The 15341-nt window shown below is 37.2% G+C and overlaps 1 protein-coding gene across 1 annotated transcript; it reads right to left on the bottom strand.

The window, feature by feature from the left end:
* Window positions 1–654: 654 nt before the first annotated feature.
* Ras64B (ras-like protein 2) lies at window positions 655–14974 on the bottom strand. The gene is made up of 4 exons (XM_022071383.2): window positions 14723–14974; window positions 11984–12071; window positions 7595–7806; window positions 655–6548 (listed from the first exon to the last, which is right to left on the bottom strand). The coding sequence occupies exons 1-4, from the start codon at window positions 14825–14827 to the stop codon at window positions 6354–6356; spliced, it is 600 nt and encodes a 199-aa protein (XP_021927075.1). The 5' UTR covers window positions 14828–14974; the 3' UTR covers window positions 655–6353.
* Window positions 14975–15341: the final 367 nt, after the last annotated feature.

Consider the following 15341-nt stretch of genomic DNA (forward strand, 5'->3'; position numbering starts at 1 on the left):
TACATTCAGGAAACTTTGTATGAAAGTAACTAAATGCTTACTGGTAACAAAACTTCATTATGAAATGGGATGCACTTGTGCACTCTTATTCAACTAGCCATTTGTACTCATCTGAACAGACATCAGAAGTGTCTTAAGGACTCATCACTAAATAATATCGGAATGATCAAATCAAGGTTCCGCTGATCCAAATAGTAATCTGTGAAAGAAGAAGAAGAATAAATCAAGGATGAGATGGGCATGATGAGGCATGTACCACACAGAAAATATGGGTAGTACAAGACGTTGGTTAGAAATCCCAAAGGAAAATAAACACTTGGGAGACCTGGATGTATATGGGATGATAATATTAAATTGGATCTTCAAGGAACAGGTATTCATTTGGCTCAGGATACAGACCAGTGGTGGGCTAGTGAGAACAGGAACGAATCTTCGGGTTTCATAAGGTGGTAAAAATGACAAGCAGAATGACTATTAGCTTTTCAAGTGTTTTATGTCTGGGATGAAGGGGAAAAGGCCGGGTGAAATTTTCTTTTACTAATTATTAATTCTACTAAGATAGAACCTGGTTTATCAGATGCACCACTTTCAACATGTGAGATCTGCTAATACAGACATCAAAATTTGGGAAGTACATGGCAATAATCATAACAGTGAATTAAAATGTGTATAATTATATAGTATATAACATACAAACTTCATGTAACACTGGGTTATTTCCCCCCCTCATAACTTTTCTTGTTGGGATAATTCTCCATAAACCTTATATGACTGCAAATTTTAAGAAATAAGTTATTTGGTGTTTTGTTTTCTTTACCATTATATATATGCTATTATTCATTTACATATACATTACACAGCAGTTTAAATTTATTTCAAAAGCAATTGCACACTTCTCATAAAACTATTGTCACTGCAATTTATTTCTTTACAAATTTGGTTTGTAAAAAATTAATGCCTGTAAATTGTGAAATACAATAAAATATTACACCTTTTTCTTTAACAATTTCCAGTGGAAGACACTAAATTATTTGTAATAACTTAAAATTTTTTATATCTTCATTCATTTCACTGTAAAACATATTTGTCAAGTTAAAATCTTGCATTTTTCCTGGTAAGATTAATTTTGTTCCCACAGCAAACATTTGATATGTATGCCAGCAGATTATATATATATATATATATATATATACAATAATTTTTTGTGAAACCTTGTTTTGTGTATTGAAAATAATTCTTGGGCTATGAACAACAAATTTTTGGTAGTGCAAGCTGAAATTCTGTAAAACTATCACTGGGTTACAGTTAGCATGAAGATCAACTGACATACTGAGATGGAAGCATTCTAAGGGAAGCTGACATTGCAAGTTCCTGCCATGGAAAAACAGCCCCACAGATACCACAATAAAATCTTCTTGGGCAATCAGCTGTGTCAATTTGTTGCACAAAGAGATCAATGTTTTGGGAACCATCTCTATCCAAAACATCAGGATTCTGACCAGATCATGTTCATGTATTTGTTAGTTTAAACTGTGAGTGTTTTTCAATGAAAGGAAATAAGATTTCAATATGTCACATCATGGGAGAAATTGCTGACTGGCATTAAAACACGAGACGAGCCTCATCCACACACGTTATACTTTAGTGGGAAGTTAGTTACTGACAATGGCTAAATCATACTTATGGCATCTTTGTGACAATTATGAACTTTAGCTATGGGCTGAAGTAAAGCACTGGTGAGCAAATGTTAAATGTATGATGACTTATGTTTGTCACACACAAGCATGTACATAGCATATATATATGTTCAAAACAAACCAAATTTTGTGAATTCTTAGACAGAGTATTCCAAAATTTACAAGATGGAAATTTTTAATCTAAGTAATTCCACCATCATAAGCATGTAGTGGCCTGGCATTTTAGTGCCTGTATGACAATTCCAAAATGAATATCATAAGTTTATTTTAATTTAAAATTTCTCAATAAATCGACTTACACTCAATGAGAAGTCATTTTATTTAGTATTGCTCATCAGTTTTCATTTATCATCTTGCATTCTTAGGAATGAACATCTGAAGACCACTAAGAGCACAAACATCTGTACAAAATTATTATAATGCTACAGCCTAAAAGGGCCACACATACCATTAGCTATGTTAATAAAAAACCTCTATTATAACCAAAAATAAAGTTATAATAAAATATTTTCAGATCTGATAAGAAGGTAAATAACTGATAACAATCTAACATTAAAAATAGGCCCAAATTCTTATTTAACAGGCATTTTGTTATTGTTTTAATGATCTGTTAATGAGGTAAACCAAATATTCTTTGTGTATTTAAAGGAACAAAAATACAGTATAACAAGTCCAAATAGCATATTCATTAATCTTGACCAGAACAGCAATAAAATTCTTAATAATATATTGTGACAAATATTAAATCACCTCCTTTTGGAACTGTTTATATTACATATCAAAAAATATAAGCTTTAGGCAACTGCATAAATTTATTCCATAAACAACAGTTCTATCAAAGTACTGCACCATAAAAGCACAGATCACAGGAACACAATTATGGATAAAGTTTGTTCAGAGAGGAAGTCAATGCAGTGACCGACATAAATTTCTCTATATTGTTCTATGTGGTATTCATTACTACTGGTCACTTTCTATGGCCACAATTATAACCTCCCAAAATAAGTTACAGGTGTTATGTGAATGAACTAATACCAAGATTAAATATACAACCACATCTAGGTACTATGCATCAAAAAATTATACACCAAATATAACTGTCATATGCATTAATGTAATGTAAAAAATATGTTCAACAAAATTAAATTGCATTGTCATAACAATAAAATGTGCCTATGTTGATGTTAATACCAATATGCAAACTTATTAAAATCACCATGACACCACTTTTCTCTGTTACGCACTGAAACACAGAGCAAGATATGGAAAAAGGGACTGTTCATGATGCCAGTTTGCTGTTTGTGCCAAAATGCCAAATCAGGGATTCTCTGTAACATAGCCGTCTCAAGTAAAAATAACGTTACTATTCCATTACACGAGTTACCAGAAGCAAGAAATATTTTACTTAGCACATACGAAAATAATGTTTATCTCTTACAAATACCACACCAGACAATTTCTTCAATATCTCCGTGCAAAAATGCCATTTATAATGTCAAAGTTAGAGGAAAAATAAAATGCATAAAACATGCAGTGTTAATATCTATTACATCCCAGTTACAACTGTCAGGATATCATTCCTCGTTAAGAAACACAATACTGCCATTGCATATAAAATCTTGTTTCACACAAAAGTGTGTGTAGTTACAAATTGTGCACTTTAAATAACCTCCAGTTCAAAACACTTACACAGAAAATACAAGTGTTCAGAATCTTAAATAATTTCCAAGCTCTGGATTGTGGTCTTCTGGGTTGATGCCATGTAGTCATGTAGGTAAAAAACCGTTTCATATACTACACCAGCACAACAAAAGTTGTTGCTATGTGAAATGAATGTTTGCATTTTGAAGGAACCTGAAGTATCATAAACCAAAAAATAATGATCAGAATTTTCACCATCATTTAAACTCTCATATTTTGCTAGCTGTTTAAATTTACTTCAATTGTAGAAACCATTTTGTAATGCAGTACACCTCACGACTCAGTAAATAAATGAACAAGTAGAATGAACAGGTTTTGAACCTTAGGGTTCTGTTACCCAAAATCTGACGTTTCTTAAGTGACTAAGCATACTTTTGTTCATCCAGTGATCCTCCCTTGATGCAGTCGTGTACATTCCACCAAAACTTTGCAATCTTATTGTGAACTGTATTTACTCAAAATTTCCCTAAACTTATCCTTAAATTCCTGATGTTCTGGAACTGTTTGAACAAGTCAATATTCTGTCCATAATATTACACAGACATAAGCATTTGTATCTACCACCCTTTTTCATCAACAAAAGTGGACTTTTCTAAGTGAAGATATTTTTCAGTTCTTTTGGAAAACAGATTTGGATGACACTTTTGGCAAAAGTGAGAGTCCCTAGGAATGTGGTTCTTCTGAAAACAAACATGAAATCACTGAGAAAAACCATCCAGCATGGTGAAAACAACACAGAGCCTACCTATGTACCAGCAAAAGAACAATAACACCTCATGAAACATTGGGATTATGTAGCATCAGTTACTTATTCAAAAATTACGGGAGATGATGAAGTACAAACATTCCATACTTAAAATAACCACTGGCAAATGAAATACCAATTTGAATCCAAGGGAATATACAGGAAATTCCCCATCTCCTCACAGTGGCATAATTTCAGAGTAACTGTAATTACGCTATGGTTTCACTAAACATAAACTCCCACGAAAATTTCCTTCTGCCATATTTCTTTGCAAGAAATATTTAAATGTAAGGCTGCTTCTCTGCTATTATTAGTAAACTACTAATGAGGATAAAATATGAATGTGAAGGGTCAATGGGACCAAATAAAGTCGATCATCATTCACAGCTTCACAAACACAGAAATTGACATAACTTTGTTTTCAAATGTTACATCATCATAACTCTGACAGAACAAAGTGAGTAGGCAGTGTGAGGGTACATTTCTAAACGACACTGTACATTCTCATCTTGTAAAACTTTGGCAGTCTATGCTGATGAATGGACTGTTCTGCTCAGAACGGTATGTGGATCGTTGTACAAATCCGAGTTCCTTAGAGTGTGAATAAACAGTAACATGAAACACGCATGCAAAAGTACACAATATACACACTCATACAGAGCTGCCAACAACGGTATTAAATATCTCTAAAGCTTGTCCACTCCAGTTTATCATGAGACATTGCAACACAAAATAACTGCTTCTAAGTCAGTTATTTCTACGTTAAATCTGAAGGTTGTGGCAAGCCTGCAATTACATGTCATTACAGGGACCTTGGAAGTGTGAGCCCTTTTATGCATTATCATTGCTTGCATATCACTAACATTAACAAATGCAGGTATGTATTAGTTTAACAAAATACCAGAGAACCCCACAACATTAATCTGGTTACTGAAAAAAAAATACATAGAGAAATTGCAATGTAATCTTCATAAGCTTTTCCTGTTTTTACGTACGGTCTTCGAATGTTACTGACAGCCGCCCCTGAAAGCTGTGAAAACATCCACTTATGACAGGACAAAGTGCTCACAGGACAGAATCATGTTTACTCACGACAAAACAGAAGGGACCTTGAGTTTAATGCCAGCTCAAATCCACTGCAATGGAGGAGGGTTTGTGTTCAGCACAGTAGAATTTTTTATTTTATTTTTTTAAGAGACATAAAACTTGAGAAAGGAATGAACAAACACCTTCCCCATATTCAGGGATTTGAAATTTTAATGCCTTATATCATTTTAAATCTCTGATGATGACTTAAATATTATAATATGAAATGGGGCTCAAATGTTAGTCTGGAAATAGTTACACACTCCAGAAGAAAAAACTAAGAAGGGAATTCATTGTTTCATAAACATGTGAAACACAAATGCAGAATCAACACAGAAATATAGAACAAAATATCAGCCATAGTCTATCCTAATATTGTATGAATTTCACATTTGTAACTTCATAACTCAGTCACAAGTAAATACCTTACAAAGACAAAAAAGGAGGGAAATTTTCCCTACACCCTTCACCCACATAAACAGGCCCAACAAATTACTCCTGTGTTCGTAAGTATATATATTCTATATATGGTAATTTCAACACTGGTGGTATAGATTGGCTAAAGTCATGAACATGTTCTGAAATATGGCAATCATACTGTTAAGTTCAGACAATGTTCTGCACCTCCAAGGTCTTGTGGTCTCCACCCCTCTACACAGCGAATGCACACCTGTATAACAGATTTACTAAACATACATCTTTATGTTACAAAAAGAACAAACTTCTTCTCTCTAAAAGACTTTAAAAAATAAGAGTATCAATCAATATACAGAAGTGTGTGAAATGGCAACTACAGCCGTTCATCTCCACAGCCTGATCTGATTTTAGAACTTACTGTATATTTAATTATCATCTCCTCTCTACCTCAGACTGACTCTTGTTGGCAGCTATAACAAATTTCTAGAATTTGTAAACATCAATAATGCAACTTCATAAAACTTATGTCACTAACAAGACCACAATAAAAATAGCTGGCTAGAGATGGCATAAACACGATGTCCTCTAACCTTGCCAAGTAATCGTCACGGAGCACTGTGGTGCACCCTGAGGGGCATTGGTTCCGCCCGTCATTAAACAGAACAAAATGGAGGGGAAGGAAAGGCACAGGCAACGACAATCATTCACTACAACAAACTGCACTTATTCTTATTCTTCTTATAGTTTGCCTTGAGGGGTGGGCGTTCAGACAACTGGAACTTGCGAACGATTCTTACCAACTCGTGAAACGCCTGGTCAACGTTCATCCTCAATTTTGCACTGCACTCAATATATGGGATCTTGAGTTGTCTTGAGAGGTTTTGTGCTTCCATCTGTGACACCTGCAATATTCACATACATCCTGAGACAAATATAAGACGTTTTCCAACTTGGAGACCACAAACACGATACACTGTCCTGCTAATGGTTTGGTACAGAAATTCTAATGTAACGTTGATGACAGCATACAATCCCAGCTGAAAGCTGTCACTATTCTTAATTACTTAGAACTTTTAATATCAGTCATCTTATTTACGAAGTCATATGATACAGTGTTCTCTGCAGTGCCCCTGCCCGTTTAAATATTTCCTATTTGAAACATGTCTGAAGTATTGCAAACAAACAACTTTCATAAAACACACACAAATATTTCAGAGTTAGAGCGGGCGCAAAACAAAGCATGTAAATTTGCATATCATAGCACGTATATGTGCTCTCTTCAAAGCATATATGGGAGAATAGGCATGGAAGGCTATAGGTGACAGATTGCAAAGGCCATACTATCTGAGCAGGGTCGATCATATTCGGAAAATGATGAGCAGAAAGCAAAGGACAGATATCGGAAAATATTCCTTTGTAAATAGGAACATCCAACTCTGGAACCAGCTACCTGCGGATGTTTTAGGGACTCTCTCCTGTAAACCAGGTACTTTTAGGAAGAAGGTTAGAAAAGTGATAAATCAGGTGAAGTGAAGGGAATACATGGGCGGGTGCAGTGAAGTGATGTGAAGGGAGGTAAATCGGGGTGAGGGTGGGAAGGCTACACAAGAAGTGAAGAGAAGGTCCTGATGAAATGTGAGTGCATCAGTTCATGACGTATGTGATTCATTATGTCTAGTTGGTATTAATTTTTAAGTTATCTACTTTAGGTTATCTGTTGTGTTTAAATACTTGTGCCTTATGGTTTTGTAAACTTATGAGTTGTTTTATTTTGAGTATGGTGTGTTATTTTGTTGTCGCTCATTGTTTTGTTGTGTCTTATTGTAGCACCACTGCCACCTGGTATAAGCCCATTTGCATTTAATAATATATAAAATAAATAAATAAATAAAAGAACATTACCCTGTACTTACTGTGTGCTGTAATTCAAAGTGTGTAATGTACTCACCAATCGTTGGTGCTCCAGATCAGCTTTGTTTCCAACCAAGAGCATGGGAAATTCATCTCGATCCTTTACCCGAAGGATCTGCCTGTGGAACTTGTACATCTCATCAAAGCTTGCCTTGTCTGTGACAGCAAATACGAGGAGGAAACCTTCTCCTGAGCGCATGTATTGCTCCCGCATTGCACTAAACTCTTCTTGTCCAGCTGTGTCCAGAACTACCAACAAAAGAAAGTAACTTTGTCCATATTCCTCTCACACATAAAGGGGTGGGAAAAAAAAGATGAAGAGACAAAATTGGTAGTAGAAGCTTACGACCATTTACTTTGTAAATACAACCATTTCTACATACTCTTTCACACATAAAAAATGTTCTAAACAGCATATTAGATATCATTACAATCTAACATTAGCTACCTAACAAATTAACTAAGTACCCAGGTGACTGTAAAATCCTTAAAAAGTATCTAACTTCATGGTACATGGACTTCCTTGGCAACTTATATTTATTCAGATGATACAGAAATTACCTATTTTAATTAGAACCCAAACTTTCTTAATTTCATTCACTACAGTTTGACACTGAACCATATCTTCAAGACAGCACAATTTCACTTCATGTCTTTAAAACTTATTTTTTTTTAAGATTAATTCCTAATATTATCCTCTCATCTTGGCAATGCATGTGATTTTTTCCCTTGTAACCAAAGACAACACACATCAAGCCAATAAATGTTTCTTGCTGCAACTCAATTATGAATCTTTAATATTCTCACATCCAATCTAAAACATTAAATATTAAATACAAAACAATAATTTCACTTATCACTCAGTCTACAGGAAGAACACGGGATGATGTCTGTGAAGAAAGCATTCATGAGAATAACTGCACCTAACAGAAATATACAGAAAAAGGACTGGAGCAAATTATGTACCGAGTAGTTTCATAATTTGAATTTTTCATGTTTTTTGTTAGTGTTATTAAATTAAAGAGAGATGGTCTCGGCCTATAAAATTCACAGTAAAAATGAGAAATGTACATAATCATAAAACTAAGGAAGAAAAGACCAGTTGAAAGACCATGGCACAAATAGAGGAATAATATTAAAAATAGGTCTTCGAAAACATGTGTGAAGACATACACTGCACTGATCTGGCTCAGTATAAGATACAACAACAGATTTTTATGAACACGGCGATGTATATTCAGGTTCCATGACAATAGAAAATTTCTTGACCAAATGCTCAAGAACATTCTGTATCAGTTGGCTGCATTGTGCACATCATTTGTTCCACATGGATCAACCTATTATGGACCCAGCAGTGTGCAAGTGAATAAGTTGATATCAGCAAACAGGAAACATGGGATTGTTACTGGTATGTGTGGGCTTGGAATTCTGCACAGTGATGTCACTCCTCTGAATAATGCACAGAACCAATCTATTTTCAGACAGAGGTCAGGCATAAAGCTGGCCAGGTGTGATGGTAACGAATCCATGATAGGCTGTACTATAAGCAAACAATCTGGGTTTGAATCTGGTTCTCCCACATGCAGGCACTCAACTGTCAAGTTTGGTCTGACCCATGAAGATCACTGTCAACTAACTAAATGGAGCAGAGTTCTTCCAGGAAGCTGACAGTCACTCAGCCACTCATGAAATTACCCACCTTTAACAAAACTTAAAAGCCCAATATCATATCCACAAGAAGCCATATTTGGATCCAATCCAGATTCAGTTTAACCCACTCCAAATCCCTACACCCAATTATTTAAATCGATTTTAATATTATTCTCACACACCTATAACTAGATCTTCCCAGTGGTTACTTTCATTTTGAACTTACAAGAGTGAAGGCTTTTTGTTATGTGGTAATGATATATCAACTACTAAAATTATATGACATCAAATGCGACATGGAGGGATAAGCATGATGTCGCAGTAGATGATCCCATGTCAGAGTAATGGGTGTCATTTATAAAGCCACGCACTTACCACACAATGGCTATAAAACATTTTTTTAAAAAAATATGGCCCAGAACTGCATTTATTTGTAACAGCCTCTAGATTTCTGCAACCAATTGTAACCGAAAGTTAAGACATAACACAACATACTTGAGCTAACAAAGCCACTCAGTCACACCAGGCTCTATTTATAGCAGAAGTTGGAGGAGCGCTAGTGGTTCAAACTTCATTCACCCAAGGATCAGTTCTACCAGACTACACAGTGCTACAATGATGACAACAGTAGTGTTCACATACTCACCATCATGAGAACTTGAACTCTCACTTAATAAAATTATGGCTAACATTTACCCCTGATACATAAAATTAGGATATGCAACACAACTTCCACATAAGAGGACATCTGTGTACTTACTCATTACAACTGGTGTGTAAATTGAGTGTAACTATTTTCTGTGTTTGCACCGTCTGCCGCTGCCTGTTACAGGCATTCTGACAACAGACAGGAGACCTTTCATGCACATTAACATAATGCAACTACTGTACTTAAAAGTGAGAAATATAAACACAGTAAAAGTGTAGATTACAGTTTTCTGGGTTATGACAGCTTGCAGATTTGTAGGTGGTTAAAAGTGGTTTGAATGCAGTCAATAGGTTCCTCCAAACAAACGCTGGCACACTGCAACCATTTAACTGTAAAGTAATCTAACTAAGCAGTGCAGAACTTTCTATAGAAAACCTGATAGTCACTTAGCTGATCAACAAACTCTTATGTTTTTTTATAAAACCAGAGATTGACAGCCATCTTATAACAGCAGAGGCCCAGATTTATGCCCAGGGCTGTCAATGTGAAATTTGTGGCAATGGGATAAGATTCACTACAAGTCCCCTGGTTTTCTTCTGTCAGTTTCATTAAGCCACTGATACGCACTAATTCACGTACATCTGGAGGACAGACAATGGCCCATTAGTGGCTGCTATTCTACACAAACATTGTCTCATGGGATAAAATCTTCTCAGGCTACACGCTGTGTCAGTTGTGGACAAAAGTGCAACATTTCACAGACCATCTCTGCCTCCACCCAACATTCCCCTAATGATGGAAGCAGAGTTTGCTGTGAAATCTTGAAGTCTTCTACATGAGTAACTTACAGGACCCTACACTGAACCCCACATCACTCCCCCATCTGACCCTCCCCTTAATAAAACCAAACATCTGCAGACTTATATAAAAGCTCACACAGAGTGGGATGCCATTTATTTATTTATGGTTGCTTTAATGACTCAATCAGTAGCTCACACTATATACTGTCAAATTGTAGAATTACTGATGAATGACAAATCAGAAACTGTCATGACATAGTTTAAGGTACTATCCCAACATTCACCTGAAGGGACTGAAATAAACCACACAACAGTAAAACAGTACTTTCTACAGCAGTGATAAAACATACAGAATGATACAAATGTAGCATTACAGTTTTGAATCAGGTAGTGAGTTGCCATGGCAAAACAAGCCAACCATTTCTACACATCCTCTACATCATATAATTAAAAATGTTGTAATTATCTGACTCATCACAAACAACAGGAAATGAGTGTGCTTTTCACTTCATCATACAAACCACTTCGCGTGCATTGTTTATCAACACAACGAACAGAATCTGGAACACACTCCTGTTAAAATTACTGTAACAGAAAACTTAAATCTGTTAGGGCAATGTTCTAGATGGAAAAAACAGTTCCCAATTCATGAAACTTATGTATGAGCACTAAGAGAGAGATGAGCAACAAATGGACCACTGTGGTTAAAAACTACAAATATGAAGTAGGATATTAAGATCTCATGGTGGCAAGTATGAGCCAGATGATGGAGGAAGCAAGTACCTCTGAAATGTCAGATTACACGATGCTATAACCCAGAAGACAGGCATCGTCACACAAGTGCTAACATTTAAAAATACCCGTATGTCAAGAAGCAGTGCCATTTTCCTGTTCATGTACTCACACCCACAAAATTAATAACTGAAGCCTCAGAAGCTTTCAAAATCATATTCAGTGGGGTCCACATGACAGTGATGAAGCTTCAAGTTCCTATGTGAAAATGGACGCTTGTCTTCTGTGTTATGACACCAAGTGGATGTGTAGGTAAATACCAGTGTTTTGGAGGAACATACCATCTCAATCTTCAGGGCTGACATCTGCTACGTTGCACCTTCAGCAGTTCAGCTCTGAAGACTGATGCGTTCATACAAAACATTGGTACCAACAAGTCCAAATGGCAACACAACAAAAGACCACAATGTACTGAGTGAATCCATCAGCTGAAGAATGACTCTGTCACTTTGTGACAAGGAAGTTAATTGAGCAGAATTAAAAAACAAACAGGTCAAGCAAAAGCACCACTGGCAAGAGGAACGGTTGCACTTACTGTCCAGCTTTGCAGGGACATCATCGATGACACACTGCTTGGTGTAAGAGTCCTCAATCGTTGGATCATAATCCGTCACAAAGTAGCTCTGAAAAATACAAAGGCAGACAAATGAATACGGTCTGTAACAAACAACTGTTGCAGCTGAAGTCGTTGTGGGTGTAAGGATGTGGAATGAATTGATCTGGCTCAGGATACAGTCCAATGACGGGCTCTTGTGAACAGGGTAATGAACCTTTAGGTTCCACGAAAAAGGCAGGGAATTTCTTGACCAGCTCAGAAACTATCAGCTCCTCAAGGGCTCTGATGCATGGAGCAGGTTAATGGCCAGGCAAAGTAGTGTCAAGAAAGAGGGCGCTGATTTATAAATTTCAATTAAACCTTTCAAGTTAAGCCTAAATGTTAAAACATTCAGTTTGCAGGTGCGAGATGCCATGGGCAGCATAACTGTTTCTGGAAGACATGCTGCAATTCGTACATGTCCACACAAATAGCATTTTGATGGCCTGAACGACTGTGACACTTAAAACCTAAATACATGTTTACAGACGACACTGATTTTAACAGATAACGAGTACTGATAATTGCTGCATTCCACTGATCACATCTGATAAGCTGAAGCGTGTAGGATGAGGAATTTGTGATAATGTAATCGATATGTGCCCTATGCACAAAATCAAAATATCATTGTTGCATTGCAAGCCTTCATGGCATATACCTGAATCACATTCAGTCACGCGAGACGCGTGGTGGGATGCCCACCACAGGGCCCCTATATCATATCTTTACAACTCACGCGATGCAATGTTAAAATTTTTATAGTAGTTCATAGAACTGTGACGACACAAAGACCGAATCTGCAGGTGCAAGGAATTGCCTTCAAGGCCAACCTTGTTACCATCAACCAATCGTTTTAAAATACACAGCCCACGACCTACAGCCACCGCAGAACCAGTTCGTTCCATATTCCCAGTACTCATCCTCGATGTCCAAAATGACGTGGGAGGAAAGTTTGTGACGTCACACGTTTGCGTCACCGTTTCCTGGCGTCCAGAGTACAAAGTGACCTTTTTGTAGAGACTGACCCAGTTTCACAGTCTCCCTGTCGCCCACACTGGGCATTTGGAGCTGCAAGTACGCCTACAGGCGAAAGCGGGTCGATTCTGAAATTTTGCTCACGGGATGTTATTCTCAGAAGATTTCATGTGTGCCTGTCCTGTGGACTTGCAGAAAGGGTGTGGTGAACTCTGCCTTTCCGAGTATGGAAGTTCGGAGAAAGCTCAGCCTTGTCACATGTCCAATAAAGGACATGAGAATCGCGGAGACAAGAGTGGTCTGCATGCCGATTTTGCACCACGCTCCAAGCAAACCATTAGAAAGATGGTAAACGCGTTAAGAATTACAAAGTATTACAATATGCCCGCTAACTTTCCGAGTCTCTTGGCTGCAGACAGAATTAACAATCTTCAATCCCATACACGGGCAGAGCAAACCGGAGCATGAAAGAGTAACAAGCGGCAGACAGACACACGACATTCCAGTTGGTTCTAGACGTGTCAGGTTGCCCGATAAGTTGCCTACGACTTTTACGTTAAACAGGAATATTATAATGCCATAGTGAACGTTCTCTGATATTCCACAAATTGCCCATTGTTGCGTCGTCGTCTTCATTCCGCAGTCTGTGGCTCATTTATCCACATTACCAATGGCAAAATTGTTTCCTCTGCGTGAGATGACTCACAGGGGAGTATGTTTATCAGACGGTCCGCACCACGACGTCCCAGACTAGGGTAAAATTAGCATCTATATGTATGCCAGTTCATCTTTACGCCTTGCACCAACAATCGAAACGAGAACTACGTTGTCAGCATAAATGTACATTCTGTCTCACAATGCTTTAGTCTTTTCGCATTAAACGAAATGCACAATAGTATGCATATAGTATTCGTAATTATCCACGGTACCCATCCATGTGCGCTACATTTTTCTCGACTTAATCACCCTGACCGTACTGGGGGAGGAGTATATCGTAAATTTTTAAGCTCGTCATTATGTAGTTTTCTCCAGAGCCCATCGTCTTCTCTCCTGGGTCTGACTTTGTGTTATCTGTCACGAATTGAGAAGATACAAGCTCACTTGGTGTTCAGGTTCCATTGCAGTTCTGGGACTCAGGACATGAAATGAATTGGTACTGGACAAGTTGTTGGAATCGTGGCATAAAACAAAAATTGCCTGAAGCAGGTTGGATGAACATTTGAACATTTTAGTGAGCAAAACTAAAAACTGAACCGTATCATGGAACTGTTGCCGAATTTTCAAACCTAAACAAAACTATATTTCATCATGTCTCCTGCTGCACCGAAAAAGGTGATACGAAATAAAAATAATTACATTACGATTTCTTTCTTACATCTGCTGCTACACCAACGGTATCAACAAGAAATAACAAGTGTGACATATAATCGAACAATTAAAAATGAACTATTTAGAACTCCTTACAGATACTACAAAATCCTCGCGGGCAAACGGTTGGCGATCCCTGCGTGACCATATAAGTATATGGCATTTTATGGAACAGTTTCTTGTCAAGTCCGCTATAACATGATGGTGACATTTCGTATGTTTTTGTTCATATATTAACTGCAATAGATTTTTGCAGCAGTTTCCACTACATTCCTGTTTTCTCCATTCAAAATCATACACTATGAATCAAAACAACGTTACTTCAAATCCACTTACTTGAATAAATTGTATCGTGATAGCGGATTTGCCGACGCCACCACCTCCAACAACAACCAACTTATATGTTTGTGCATAACTAAGTCGATCGTTCTGTCTAGACATTTTTAAAACTGTACTTCTGCACACAATACACAAGAAATACAACACAGAATATTTCACACTATGCCCACTGCATGCTAAATAATGGCTGCGTCTATCCACTTCGAATCTCTATCCTAGTAGCTGCCTACAGACTTCAACTTTCCAAGATATGCTTCCAAAGATACCCACAAGAGCGAAGCACAAATCTTTCCCCCAAATTTGTCACCAGAGTGTAGAATATCCTGTGTTGGCATTACTTAAACCTGGCAGTTTTCTGTGACAACACAGATAAATGATTCAGATAACGTGATTAGGTAATCTATGCCAGATCCATCAGAAGTTTTGATGATGGAGGCAGCACGTTCCTCTGCAACGTTGGCGCGCTTTAACCCAGCTGCGCTGTCCAACAAACTATATGATAGCCATCTTGTGTTCTTTGTACACTTTAAATACTCCACTGCAGATACCTTTTCACTTACCTATGTACTACTAAAAACTGGGGGGGGGGGGGAAGTTAGAAGATAGAACTCTAGTA

This window comes from Zootermopsis nevadensis, unplaced genomic scaffold, assembly GCF_977971745.1.
Source record: "Zootermopsis nevadensis isolate Lab colony 2312 unplaced genomic scaffold, Znev_1.0 Znev_ptg000012l, whole genome shotgun sequence".
NCBI classification, from domain to species: domain Eukaryota; kingdom Metazoa; phylum Arthropoda; class Insecta; order Blattodea; family Termopsidae; genus Zootermopsis; species Zootermopsis nevadensis.